The sequence below is a fragment of the Penicillium odoratum genome, assembly GCF_028828045.1.
Source record: "Penicillium odoratum strain IBT 22623 chromosome Unknown utg000003l_segment0_segment0, whole genome shotgun sequence".
Taxonomy (NCBI): domain Eukaryota; kingdom Fungi; phylum Ascomycota; class Eurotiomycetes; order Eurotiales; family Aspergillaceae; genus Penicillium; species Penicillium odoratum.
The window spans coordinates 1166218-1180794 of record NW_026643145.1 but is presented as its reverse complement, the minus strand read 5'-3'; the positions used below and the strand labels follow the sequence as shown (position 1 = coordinate 1180794).

Here is a 14577-nt window from a genome sequence, read left to right as displayed (position 1 = left end):
TGTTCAACATGTTGCGAATCGGTGTTCAACCTTGGAACCCTGGAAGGTCTGTGATCAGTCGAGTACTCTATACTCCTTGCAATATTTCATGGGAATATGAACGGATGATAGGTGCTATATGGATGCGGTGTAGACACATACCTGCTGATATCCCGTTGATTAACTCTGCACGCATGGACACGAGACCCGATGTAGAACGTCGAGGCGGAGCTCTGTGGGGCTTTGGGAGCTAAGCTGTACGCTAAACAGCCCAGGTGTCAGCCGGGGCTATGCATGCAAGACTAGCACTGCCTCGATTAAATGATCTCATAGGATTGATTCGAGGTGTCGATCAACACACAGATTCGGACATTGGGATCTAGCGGTCAAGCTGCGGCTACTTTAACATGATGTGAAAGGAGGCAACGCCAAGGATATTTTGGTAAACAAGGCTTCGCTACGCACTCGGTGGCGGTGGAGGATAATGGTCCCAAAGCGGACAAACCAGAAGCTGAAAGTAACAAAACTATGTATGCAGAAGGAAATGAAGAAACGCACGTCCAACAAGAACATTTATTATGAAACCAAGCATCCGCTAAGATCAAAGTAAATCGCTGTCAGATCCGGTCCAGCCCGCACCACCTGATGCTATAAGAGCGTAAATCATGAATCAGAAGATCACAAATATGGAAGAAAGAGAATTGCAGAAATCGTGGTCTCATTCACACATAACGCCATCAATCAATCAGTAACAAAGGGGGGTATCGGGTATAAGAACAACAGGAAGAAAGTCGAAATGAAGAGGTATAATAGGCATAACAGTTTCTTGCATCGCTCAATCAACGATTATCAGTCATGATTCTGGAGCGGCTTAGGGCGAATATCACGTAAATTATGTATTTGAAAAAGTATTCAAAGACACGGGTAGGATCGCTGATCGTATGACCGGAGTACTCGATGTCGGCGAGGCCATCGGTCCAAGTGGAAAGTCTCTCGAGACAGGTTTGGAAATCGAGGTCCATGGAAATCTCCAGCTCGGTCTCTTCGTAGTCGCATATTTGGAATAGAGATTGTGTTTGGAGGGCTTCGGTATCATCTGGTTCCCTGTCGGGGGACAGGTCCGAGGCATTTTCATCCTCGTCTTCGTCATTGTGGAACAAGGCTGGTTTTGATCTCTTAAAAGGAACCATGGCAAGTTCGGAGACCGAAGAAGCTTCAAAGATGGAAGACGTGACGGACTCGGCGTCGGAGAACAAACCGTCGTCCTCGAACTCAGAGCAGTCGGATTCATCGACGGGGTCTTCTTGACTTTCCTTGACAGGCTCTGTGGAGGCTGAACCATCCAAGCTCGTTTTGAGGACTTCTTCAATGGCCTTCGCGTCTTCCTTGTTCTTCTTCTTGTTCCCTGCCCGAGCGACCGAGGAGCGTAACTTAAGCAGCTTCACTACGACCCTGACCCTGGTCCGGAGGGGATGCACAACGCGATCTTGTGGGAGGATTGTAAGGGTCATGTCAAGAATTTTGCCAGGAGCAAGTTCAACGCGGGCATTGCTCGAGTAGGAGGTTTTCGTTCGACAGGGGCAGCCACATAGATTTGGAATTGATTTCCCAATTCTAGCCACAGGCAGATTGCCCAGGGGGGATATGGTTTCGCCTGTAGAAGTTAGCAAGTCTGAGTAGATTGAAGATGGAATCCTGGGAAAAGCGTCATTGTATCAAACGCTCGACACATACCTCCATACTCCAACCCCGAAACTGTTGCTTCTGAGGGCTCCTTGGCCATTCCTAGGAGTGGGACTCGGATGGGAAGGCAACTCAACCAGGTACCTCCGAAATTCGCATCAGAGGGCTTAGGTCCAGGGGAAAGTAAGTCCTCCTCGCTTAAATCTGGTAGTTCCAGGGTCATCACCATATTGGCATGATAAAATGGGTCTCGAGGGAGTCCCTGGGGACTTCCGGTGAGACGACGATTTCCAGGGCGCTGCTGTGGCATTTGACGGTTGTTTCCAAGTGGTGTAGGAGTCAGCCACTGTCCATGACGCATTTGCTGCTGGCCCTGAGGAATGATAAAAGACGTATTATTCATGCCCTGGCCTTGAGCAGTACGTCGAGCCACTTGAGATCCTGATGCGCTTGCTATAGGTATCGTAGCACCAGGGCACGCGTGGCATCTGTCAACCGATGCTGTTTTGTTTTCACAGAGATCACAGCCGCTGAATTGGTGTTTGCATCCCCAACAGAGGCGGTGCTCTGGAGACTCAGCACTAGCTTGTCTGGCTCGCTTTGGTGGGTGCTGTGGGGGTAGCCCAAGCTGGGTAACTCCCCGGAGAATATCAGAATGACCAGCTGCTCGGCGTTTTTGAAACTGATTATCGTGGAGGATACCTGGTTGAGGTGCCAACATGCCAACATCATGCGAGAATGAGCGATCCATATCGAAGGCTTGTGGGTTGACGCTGATATTCGGGCTCTGAATAGAGAATGAGTTCCAGCTCTGGTTTGAAATGCCAGGATAGTATTCATTCTGGCCCTGTGCTAGACGCACGTTTGTGCCCCCGATTACTGGTGGAAAGGTGCGACCATTACCAGGGGCTGGGTCGACATCTTCATCATCTTCATCATCAGTTTCTACCTCCTCATCTTCATCGGGTTGGCCGATGATACCGTGGCTGATAAAGCATTTGTAGAACTCTTTCCAGTTTCCAGTCTGCCTCGGGCAAAGCTTGCAGACAGGTGGACAGTTGAGGGGCTCCATGCATTCGTTAATCTCCTCGTCGGTTGTTCCCCATAAATGCGCAGTTCGACAGTGATCACGATGTTTGTCTTTTCTATACGAAACGTGATCGCAAAAAGAGCAGTAATACTTGGTACTTGGCTGGTGGATATAATCAGCATGTCGCTGGGATGCTCCCATAGTACCACATGTTGTGCCACAGTCAGTGCACCGGAAGAACTTCTTTGCCTTTTTCTTCTTGTCACTTCCACCCACAGAAGACATGTTTGGTTTGGACGCGGGCCTCTTTGTGACCCTGTTTTTGTCGTTCATCTTTTTGTCGATCAACTTTCTGTCGATCAACTTCCTGTCGTTCAACTTCCTGTCGTTCAACTTCCTGTCGTTCAACTTCCTGTCGTTCAACTTCCTGTCGTTCAACTTCCTGTCGTTCAACTTCCTGTCGTTCAACTTTTTGTCGTTCAACTTTCTGTCGTTCAACTTTCTTTTGACTGTGTTTGTCCATTGACTGAGGTTCTGCAAGGTCGAAGCCAGCTCTGCCTCTGTGTGAAGGGCTCCGGTGAGAATGCCGCAAAGAAGGCTCACTCCCTCCAAGGGCTCAGCTTGCTCGAGTGCAGGTATACCGAGCATAGATCTCTGCTGAAGAGCAGGCATTCGCTGGTCGGGATTCATACCAGCTACCATCTGCAGCACCTGGGAGTCATCTTCAATACATATGGAGTCATCTTCAAGATATTGAAGTTGGATTTGGTCCATTCCACCTGACATGTGATAAATGTCCTCCGGTCGAACGGGAATATGCTTCTGGACTGTAGGACCAGGTATTGATTCATGTTCGGGAGGTGCACTGGTCTCGCTCGTACTGCTCGTTGGACAAGACGATTCCTGCGAATTCTTGATCTTGTCAGTGTCTGCTAAGTGGATAGATTCTGTGTATAGATGTCTTCCATTGGATCAAGCAAGGTAAAGAGAAGCCAAGACAGACCAACTTACCGAGTTTGAATGGGAATTTCCAGCCGAAGCTTGACTGAAGACCAATTGACAGTTGTTCGAATTGGGGTGGGTGCTGTAGTCTGCCAGTCTGATAGGTTCGGCTGGAAGCAGATAAAAAGACCCATCGTCGTCAAAGTAACCGAAGTCAGCCATGATGGGAACAAGGAATAAATAAAATTAATTCTTGGAATAAAAAATTTATGAGGTCCTCAAGCACTGGACCAAGGCCCAAGTGCTGTATGAGTCAAAGTGAATGGACAGAGACAAAGTAATAGAAGCAGCCTTTAAAAGGTGGCATGGAACCTTTTATTTATACCTTTTGCGGCTGCTTGGGCGGTGACAGTCGGGTAGTCCCCACTTTCCCCCGGGTGAAAATGTTTGGGCACTCGAAGCAAGCTGATCACTGGAGAATCGTCAGTCAACTATGCTCCGTAGCTCCCGTAGCGGGGCTGGTCAACCCCCGACTGTAGAATGATGAGCCGTTCAAGCCTTTGAGCAGCTTTTTGTCTTTTAAGGGAAATAGATAGTAGACCATTGTTGGGCAGAAGCAGAATATATCGTTTGCCTTGGATGGTTCGCAGGAAAGCACCGACATGAGGCGCAGTTGAATTCGGGTCGGACGCCTAATTCTTGGTAAGCACGGGGAAGCAGATTGGCACTGCCTCCTTGAGAATGAGAAGCAATGAGATCATCATACAATAGCGTTTTAGGAACGGCGGTGAGGCTTCACTAGCGAGTGTGATGTTTGAGGAGGATTAGTTTCATCATTAATATCACTGATCAGTTCCGACTTCATCACCAGAACAGAGCCGTATGGTATTGGTATTTCCGTTACAATCACAGGCCGCAACCATTTTATCCCGGTTAATGTTGGATAAATAAATAAAACATAAACAAGACATACCATCCGGGGCTACTACCGGAATAGTTCTTATATGATTATCTTATTAAACACGTTCTATCCGGACCATCCCAATTCGTGCCAGCCCCGTGCGATCTTCAACCGTGTCTATTATTACGCCAACTCGCTAGTCAAGAAGGTTTTTGAGAAAATACTAAATACCCATCTACTCCACTCCGTACAGCCTGTTCAGTTCAGTGTTTCAGAGATGTTAAGAACTCCACGTGGGTCTTCTTAAATTGTGAAACGAATCGCGATACCCGTGCTTTTGGTCATGGGGTGCTTGGCATCCACCACGCATTTTAGCCTCAAAATAAACTACCACCACTTATACATCTATGAATAAAGCTAGAAATATATTAATTAGACCCTAAACAGTCTAAGAATGGTAAATATAGGGTCTAATATCATGTGTTCAGCTGTGATATTAGACCTTACACCCGTTTTTTACGGTCGGAAAATCAGAAAAAAGCATAAAAGCAGCTGCATATGTAATTGATTATACCTAAGATGGGTTCAAAGTATGGAAACACAATTGAAGATGGTCTCGACTGTTCTGCCGAAGGCCAAACCGATGAAACTCTGAGATCTGATGATGTCTACTTGCCAAGTAGAGATGTTGAGAAGGAACTAAACGAGCTTTTCTTATCGCCAAGTAAATTATAGAGACCAGGGAACGCGGCAACTCTTTTCCAGAGGACAAGAGAGGCGTTGTTCAACGGCTTAGGAGCTATAGCTCCCGGACCAGCGCCACAGTCAAAATTTCGGCTAGGCTTAAAAGGCATGAATATGACTATCACTGGGAAAATACTCACCCCGTCGACCAACGAAATCTATGCCGACCAATTTCATCTGCTCTCTGAAGAGGCTGAAGTCCTGCCAGAAGGGCCGATATTGGTGTGGCGAAACTTAAAACCAGTAAACAAGCCGGTGGGAACATTCGTGGAGCCAATCATCAATTCTTTGCACCCTGCGGGTCTCCTTCCACAGTCACAGCTCCCAATCAACGTTCAAGCATATGTCGTCTTAAATCTTGCTAGTCGTTGCCAGACCCCAAAGCACAGGAGATGAAAATGACCGCCTCCCATGTCTACAGCTGCCGACAGCTAATGCAACCCTTGTAACAGACGAAGCACCTTTCTCAAGGCCTTTAGTAAGTCCCAAGCCAAATGAGTGGCAGGCATATCCAACCACACACCTCGAATGCCCTTGTGCGGCAGACGCTGCAATGGTGGATGGCATTCTGGCCAGTTAGATGCTAGAGAATCACCCTCGAGGGTGATTAATTTTGCTGGAATACGGAGGTCAGGGAACCTCCTCCTAAGACCCCCAGCGCTATGTCCACACAACTTCTAGCCTACAATGGAATTATATTCACGATCCGTACCCACGTGAATATCCTCTGCAAATGGCAATGCCCAGTCTGTTGACGGGTGCTTACCGATGGTTTGCGTACAGCTGGAATGTACCAAGTGTAACAGCTTTTGCAGCCATGGCATCCTTGCAATTCTCTGAGAGGGTAGCGAATGCATTTGCCCCTAAAAATTTAAAACCACATTACCTTGGTATTACAGTAATTTGTTGATTTACAAAAGTTTACCATCATGGAACACGTTGAGGTCCGAGCGACGAAACGAAAATGAGGCGATTTGCGAGGAACATGGTCATCTGGCACCCGTGACTTCAAGTTTGAATTCAATTGGCATTAGAATTTAGAATTAGAATTATTCTCGTTGAACTCCAAAATACCCGAAAACACCCGCCATTGCCCGTGGAGTTCCTATCAAACGGAACAATCGGGCCGGTTCTGACAAGTCACAAATCTAAGAAAAATAAAATAAGATAAAACCAATTAAATCTAATGAGAAAAGGGCAATATAGGCAGGGTTTCTCTATTAACCTGGTAGTTACATCATAGTGGACCCTTTAGTTGTGCATCATATCACGAAGAAACGCTAAGCTAAGCGCAGCGCGCATCTGAGGAAAACAACCACGATCGACTTAACATACAGGCAGAACCAGAACTAGAACCAAGATAGAAGAATAAATCAAACCAGCCGTCTTAATTCCCTGCTATGCAATCGGGCGCTCAAACTCGCTATCAACATCGGCGCCCGTCCGCCGATGCTCATGTGCTCCGGACCCCCGCATCCGCGTACGGGGGCGAATCCATGCATAGGAAATCGGGCGGATATACATGCAATAAGAAGCTCCCAATCAAACTCTAGATAATGCCAATCCATACACATAATTCCTTCGGCCGGGTGTCACTTACTCCTCCGCATCGGAAACGGGAAACACATCCCGGAAACCTAGGACCGATGATCAGAAGTGAGGCGTGGCCGGGGGGGGGGGGGGGGTAGACGATAAGCGAACTTTGCTTTGCTATACTCTGCACAGCCAGGTCGCTAGATATCTCCCCGGATACTGACATGTAGAAAAGGTTAGGTTTTTTCAGACCCCAGACCTCGGGAGATGAACACGAATTCTGCACACCGGTCGAGCAATCCGGGTAGCTCATCTGATCGGACACGACTTGGGCCCTGGATTTGGGTTGCGGGTGTGGTTGTGTGGAGGGGGATAATATAGCCTATGCCGGCCATGGCTTATATTGGAGCTGTGATTATTACCTAGGCAAGCTTTGAAGCTTGGTTTGGGTTTTCTTTCTTGTCGCCCTACGGACTTGACTAACTCGAGGCTGGGACCAATCCCCGTTTGACGGTACTATAATTCTTGAGGAAAGGCTTTATCCTTGATTTTTCTTTCACCGGGACTCCTTAGCTGGAAACCCAGCTCAGCCCTGGGAAATTTGCATTGCATGTGCTTCGGTTTGGTCTCATGATGTGCTTTGTATGCGTTGGTGATCGTTTCCGTCACGTTCACGTTGAGGCTCCACAGGCCTTCAACAGTTATCTGCCAAGGCCAGCGCCGACTACGGAGAGATACGAATCCCATTGTAGGAGTTCAAAGAAGCAAAAATCAGGGTTTCAGCCTTGTACGAATGGTGATCACGGGCTGTCTCAGATCACTTTTTCTCCAGATCTATACAGACCCACATACCCACTATAGAGCGGGTCCGTTCCATGGATCGGGCGGCATATCGACATAAACCATGGAAATCAAGAAAGTCCCGTCAAACCGTATATGCAAATAACCAAGACAGAAGCTGCAAGCAAAAGGGGGGAAGGAAAAATTTTCATCCTGTTCCTACAGTGATTGGGCGGGGTAGGCTGCTGCCCCTGGGATGACGTAGAGATGCAGTCAGCAAGAACAATAATTTTTTGTAATAAGACAAATGAGAAGAAAGGAAAACCAGAATCACAAAGAATAAGCATGAAACAAAACTCCCCAAATCCACTCCTGGTCCCCAATTGTCCCTCTATGCCCCGTTCCTATTCCCATTCTCCATTCTCCATCGCAAGATGCTAGTATATCCCGTTTGTCAGACCGATGGGACTAAGTACCTAGCTCCATCAGTCGGACCGGCCATGAAACAAAGCCAAAGTCAAATTCAAAATCCATTCCTAATGTACCGACATCGGACGACCCGACCTGCAGCATGCAGTCTGCATCTGCATCTGCATGAACTCGTAATTCTCCACCCCCCAATCACAGGCCTTACATGGTCGTTGACTAGCGGCCGCTAACGTTGAGAGAAGACCATGGCTGAGACGATTTTGGGGCGTTCACATAGGCTTCCAGGGAAGGGGAGTACCCATTGCTGGGTCTCGTGGTTGGGAACGTGGTGGTGGAGGCGGTACGGGAAAGCTCGAGCTCGAGGTCAAGGTGAGTGGTAGATCCGTCGCCATGGAAGTGGGGAGCAGATTTGGCCCATGCCCCCATCTGGGAGAGATCCATTGCCATGTTGGAGCTAAAAGAGAGGAATCGTCAGTATAGCATTCACTGCTGTGGGGAGAATGGCCAGCTAGTGGTATTAAGTAGCTTACGTTGATTGACTCATCCTGAGAAGTAATACGTAGCGTAGCTAAGGTGGTGGTAAGGAAAGCTTGTAGCTAGATAGACAGTTTGTTAGAATGAACAACGCGGTGTGGATCCAGTAACTCACTATGCGGTGCACGAAATTGAGAGCGTTGTGAGATGGATACCTCAAGCGAGGTGAGGGTCTTTATAGATAGAGAAGCATTATCTAGAGCATAGCCATAACATCGCCGCGTACGATATGCCCGGGTGCAAACCCAGGACAGATTTCATGGAGGATAGGGTGATAATAGCGTCACCCGAGTCGGGTTTGTAGATCCAGATCTGCCTTGAGATCAAGGGTAAATTATTTCCGGAAAATTAAATCAATTTCTCTCCTGCCTAGAGAGATCGGAAAGTTTATTCGAGAACTAATAGTGGATGTAAAAATGAATTAAGAGAAAAATTCAAGGACAAAGGACAAATGAACGAACAAAGGTACAAAGTACTGGGGAAAAAAAGAAATAAAATAGAAAATCAAAACTTTGTACCTTTAGGGCAAAATCCGATGCAGGGGTACATTTGCCAACCAGGGTCCGCCCTGTGCAATAGGAGAAATAAACTATGGTATTTTCATCACATCTATTTCAAGTAAAATGCAAGTCATATCTGTCTAGGAAAAGCGCCCAACGAAATATCGGTGTAGAACTGTGAGTCTGAGTAGCAGGGTCACCAAAGTTCCTCCTGAGTGGTCGCCCATATGATATGCCGGGTGCCCCGTTCCTGAATACCGGCCGGATACCATAATGGATCCTTTTCACGCATGTAAGACAAGTACAACGGAAGTCTCGAGTACGTCCCGAATGCCAATCATCGGCCTAACGGACCCGATAGTTTGGTATTTGGATTGAGATTTTCAATCTGCCTATCAAAGAGTCCATCACAGATGGCGGTCGGTGGATAAAATATCCAGCCGTTTCAATCTTAAACCTCTGATATTCAATAGGTCTTTACTATACAAGCGCCGTGGGGCAATCTCTGGATCATTAGTACCACATTACAGTACCCCTCATCACGTCACCTTACTTCACTTCTATTCACTTCACTTTAACTCAATTCTCCTTAGCGTCGGATCCCCTAAAATTATCAGGAGAACCCACGCCATAAACCTGGGTACAAACACCAGGGTTAAGGAAGGGAAAGGGGAAATAGGGTGAAATGAAAGGAAACACATCGCATCTCCACTGCCACTCCAACACCATGGATCCAAGCCTCGACGCCCAACAATGAATCAATAAATAAGAACTAGGCTTAGGGGATTTTAGACCGCCATTGCCAAATCATCAACAAGGGTGGGCTAGTGCGAAAGCCCGATCAGCTGGCTGCGCGCTAGTTGACTTCTACCTGTAAGATGAGATCACCAAAATCCTCCAAATCCAATCCATTGCTCCAGTCGGGCGAATCAGTATTATGCAATTCCGACCTCTTATACAATGACGACAGATACATCTACCATTTACCCAAAGCACAGCCAAGTATGGAACTAAAGACCGTTGAGTCAGACCAACTCCTTAATGCAACGTGGTTTGATTTCCTCTGTATAGATCATCTGGATCACTGTAGTACCCCGTACTCTCATGGTTGTATATCACGCTTTGTCCCCCGTTTTGCGTGTATCCCATACCGTACAAGCTTAATTGCTTTTTCAGGCTGACAAACTTCAAGTTCTTTAAGTGATAAGACAAAAAGGAAAACTCTGCAAGATATGAATATGAGTCAAGGAAAAAATTGTCAAATCAATTTAAAAAGAAAAAAAAAAACAATTTGCGATAAAGCCTTAAGTGAACCACTTGAAGCATGGACTTGACGAGCTGAACTGGTTCTACCCAAAGTCCCGAAACTCAATGCATGCACTGGTTCTTGGCATTATCGCGAATAGTCATTGAAATCTCTTTCCGTTGGGCTGAATGACTTCTGTTGTCAACATGTATGTGTGATCACTGTACTCGTTACCACCAAAGTTAACGGGATCAGACCTCCGGGGTAGAGTAGATGTTGAGCAAATGTTTGTTTTTTTCTTTCCTTTTTCTCAGGCAACAGCGTGACTGCCTGCACATGGCGCCCTCGGTCCACCAGCCACCAAAATCAGCCACAGTCACATCAGCAGCCACTTGGTTGAAACAAATCCAGACTTTACTCCGTGTTGTTTGTTCTGGCTTACAGGATTCTACTCTTTGCTATACTTTCAACCCAAAGCTAGCCTGTGGCGGACAAGCGGCGTGGCGCAGTTCAATTACCTAACTTCTAGCTCTTGCCCAAGTCAGGACCCAGGTGATCCAGTTACGATTGCAAGGCTCATACACCAATGGGTGATGTGGACTGCTAGTCAGGATCAAAACCCGGGTTGTGGTCTTTTTTTGTGGCAGTGCAACTGGTTCTGCTTCTTGCTCTGGCGTCTGGACACCGATACTAGCGCTTCGTACTCACCGCTGCATAGATGATCGTCTGAGATGGTTATGCGTAGTTCGGTTGAACTCGGTTCTATGCAAGTAAGGTTACACTGGGAGCCTTATAGAGCTGAAGTGAGAGGCTTGTTGATGTCAGGCGGTGGTGGATGGGTCTAGACTCGGCGAGATCTTGAAGGATCTCATAGTCTGGTCTGGTCTGGACTCTGGCTGAAGATGATGCGTCTAGACTCCATCTCCAGAGTCAATGCAAATGCACATACAATCATATTTTCGTATACGGGTATCTAGCCGGATCCATTGATGTCATTCCCACTCCCACCTATAGCCAGAGCCAGAGCCAGAGCAAAGAGAAATCCTCTAAGCAACAGAACTATGCACAAGCTCAATACAAAACTCCCCCCATTCACCCCCATTACTCGATGTCAAGATCTCCTCCGCAATCGCCTCCTCAATTCGCTCGCCGTACCGTCTCCGATAATCAATCTTCACCTGCTCAAAGTGTCGCGGTTCCCAGTGTAACCGCACAAGTCGTGAGATCAGGAGCTCGGAGCGCTCGCGGCCGGATTTCGATTCCCTTAGTGCTTGGTGGAGGAGGAGGGCGTCGCGCATGGGACGGTTAATGGCTCCGTTAAGGATGTGAGCTAGTGTTTCGCCCTAGTAAAAAAAGTAATGTTAGTTTAGAGCACTGGTACTGTTTAGATGTCAGGTGAGAGGAACATACAACCAGGTTCCGGGACTTAGAAATCATTGCACGAGCAAAATTCTGACCATAGATAGCTTCGTAGGCGTGTAGGATTTCTCGAAGATGCGAATCACTTCGTAACACGATAATCTGGATCATGGCAGTCTCGCCTCCGTCCCGCAAAACAAGTGCATGATGTAAATCCGAAACATCCTGCCTGACGAGTCTAGAATCTAATGGTTCGCGATCATCCTGACGCCTTTCTTCCAGTGCAAGTAAGACGGCAACACGGAATTTATCCGCTTTCAACTCGGAGCGCATACAGCGCTCTAGACTATTCTCGTAGCGGGTATCTCGGAAGCAGGCTTTGATCTCACGGATAGCGGCGTTCGAGCGACCCATTAGGGATTCGATTAGGAGTTCGCGTCGTGAGGTTCCGGCTTGGTAGTAGCAATTTGCCCAGTATGCTTCTGATTCCCAGCGGCCAAGGGCTGTGGCGTAGGCTACTTTTCCGAAGGAGGATGTTCCTAGTTTGAGGCGGAGGTGTTTGGCTAGGTTTATGCCTTTGCCATGGACTTTGACGCGGGTTTTGTATTCTTGGCGGAGGAGGAGGATCTCGTCGCCTGTTAGGCGGGGGAGGGTTTGGATGATGATTTTGCTGTCAATGTTGCGGGTGTGGTTAAGGGCGGATTGCATGGCCTCGGCGTCGGTGCTGGCATCGTAGAAGGACACTCTTTTTCGGCCGGCGCTGCTGGGGGATCGGATTACGAGGGAGGAGTCACCTGCTGTTAGGGAGTCATGGTCGTGGGTTGTTGGGCGGCTGCGTCGCTTTTCTTTTTCCTTTTCGTCTTTGCGGTCGGATTCGCGTATCTTTTCTTTGCTGCTTCGGTGTCGGCTGTCTCGCTCGTATTCGCGCTCTTTCTCGCTAATAGAGGACTTTGTGCGGGTGTGTGTTCTTCGTCGGCGGGTTTCAGAGCTGGAGGTCTCGCCATCTAGTGGTTCCAAGTCGGAGATATCGTCGTCACGCACAGAGGGAATGACGATGGGAGAAGGCATAGGCGACATTGACTGGTAGGTACCACGATACGGCTCAAGTAAAGGACTAGCAGGCGGGTGATGTCCAGACATAGCAGCCCCAGCAACAGCGAGGTTATTGGCCGACGACACAGACAAACTATGCGGCCGAGTCCGTCCCCCACCAGGCGTTATCTCCATATATTGCTTTTGCGGAGCGGCTCTAGGCGAGGGCGGCGGTGGTTGCTTCTCCGAGATTTGAGGCTCATAGCTAGGATACTTGTAGGAGTATACCGGCTGGTCAGGTTGCGCGGGGGCAATAGGAGGCTGAGGTCCTCGAGGGTAACCAGCTGCAGCCATTGTAGAAAACTGCGCCTCCGATGAAGCCGTATACATCGGCTTCGGCGCAGCCTTAGACGTATACCGCACATTAGGATCAACCTGCGCATACTGATACGGAGTCGGCTGAGCATATCCCTGCGGATGACCAACATCGCTCGCCGAAGCCGTCCGATAATGCGAAGGTGTAAAAGCCCCAGTCGACGCATAACCCTGCAGCTGCGACGAATTCCCATACTGCGGCGCCGGAAAACTCGGCGCCATCGTGCTAGGCACATCATACCCCGACGAAGGAAACGCCCCAGGCATCCCAGCCTGCGATGTAGGTGGCACAAAGCCAGGCCGCTCACATTCAGGCACAGCCGCCCAATCCGTCTTCGTACTCGGGCGCTGAGGCAGCGGCGGCGCAGAAAACATCCCCTTCTGCTCCGCGTAGCGGAATCTTCCCGGTCGTGCATAGCTAGGATGACTACCGGGTACATCACCGTACGCGAGATCATCATCAACAGAGTCGTCAGAGCTCTCGCTTTCGCTCTCCTCGTCTCGCCTGTTCCTATTCCGCCCATGACCATTACGACTCGGTAACGGGGGCGAAGGGTGCGGAGAGCGAGCGTACTCGCGTGGCTGAACGACTCTCATATCGCGATCATCGTCAGAGTGCTCGTAGCGATCGCGCTTCTTCTCCAGTTCCTGCTTCTCCTTCTCCTTCTCCTTCTCCTCGCGCCGACGTCGCTCGCGCCTTCTGGCACTATCATCGGAATCATCGCGGCGCACATCGCGCTCATACCGCGCAGGACTCCGGGGTGCCCTACTCGCATCCCGCTCTCGCTCTAGCACCCGCTCCTGACTCTCCTTCATCAATTTGTACTGGCGATCAATCTCCGCCTCGTCCAGATCATAATTGCGACTAGAACTGGACTTTTCAACTGCGGGGGAGCGCGAGCGTGGTCGCGATGTATCCACAGATAAGTTCAGGTCAGATGCAGAGCGGCTATCGCGAGATCTGGAGCGTTCGCGACGACCTGGTGATTTAGACCGGGTGCGCGACCGGGAGTCGTTTACTTGAAGCGACATGTTTGGGTCTGGTTTAAGCGTTCCAGGGTCCGCGATAGATTTGTGGGGCGTCAAGAGCCAAATCTGGAGAAATGTTTATCGGCAAGTATACAATGGAACCAGAGGTTCTGGGGTTCTGAAGTTTGGGAGAATGAATAGGAAGAATTGATGGATTCCTCAGGAGAGTTAGGGATTTCCTGAGCGGGGGAATTTGATGGCGCACAAGTGAATGAGAGTTTCAATCGCGAGGGGAAGCGGGATCGTGTTGGGGTCCACACAGTTCAAGTTCTCAGCCCTGTCACTTGTGCTACCATGAAGTGAAGCTTTTCGCTTCTTGTTTCTCTTAGGAGTGAGAAAATAAATTGGAGGGAAATGGAGAGAATAATCTAGAGCCTCATAATGCTTCTAACAGCAACGGGGAAGTCCGACCGACTGGCTGATTCTTGCAGAAAGGGCGCATGGAACCGTCGGTCACGAGTTCCTATTGGTTCCATGCAGG

The 14577-nt window shown here is 48.7% G+C and overlaps 3 protein-coding genes across 3 annotated transcripts; all 3 read right to left on the bottom strand.

Moving 5' to 3' along the window:
• Nucleotides 1–818: 818 nt before the first annotated feature.
• Nucleotides 819–3856, bottom strand: N7520_003671 (putative C2H2 zinc finger domain protein; the record flags this gene model as incomplete). The annotated part of the gene is made up of 3 exons (XM_057137606.1): nucleotides 819–1633; nucleotides 1714–3604; nucleotides 3704–3856. The coding sequence occupies 3 exons, from the start codon at nucleotides 3854–3856 to the stop codon at nucleotides 819–821; spliced, it is 2859 nt and encodes a 952-aa protein (XP_056998071.1).
• A 4381-nt stretch (nucleotides 3857–8237) lies between these two features.
• N7520_003670 (uncharacterized protein) lies at nucleotides 8238–8468 on the bottom strand (the record flags this gene model as incomplete). Its single annotated transcript, XM_057137605.1, has 1 exon — nucleotides 8238–8468. One exon carries the CDS (start codon nucleotides 8466–8468, stop codon nucleotides 8238–8240), a length of 231 nt encoding a protein of 76 aa, XP_056998070.1.
• Nucleotides 8469–11347: 2879 nt separating this feature from the next.
• anxc4 (annexin ANXC4) lies at nucleotides 11348–14099 on the bottom strand (the record flags this gene model as incomplete). The annotated part of the gene is made up of 2 exons (XM_057137604.1): nucleotides 11348–11644; nucleotides 11712–14099. The coding sequence occupies 2 exons, from the start codon at nucleotides 14097–14099 to the stop codon at nucleotides 11348–11350; spliced, it is 2685 nt and encodes an 894-aa protein (XP_056998069.1).
• Nucleotides 14100–14577: the final 478 nt, after the last annotated feature.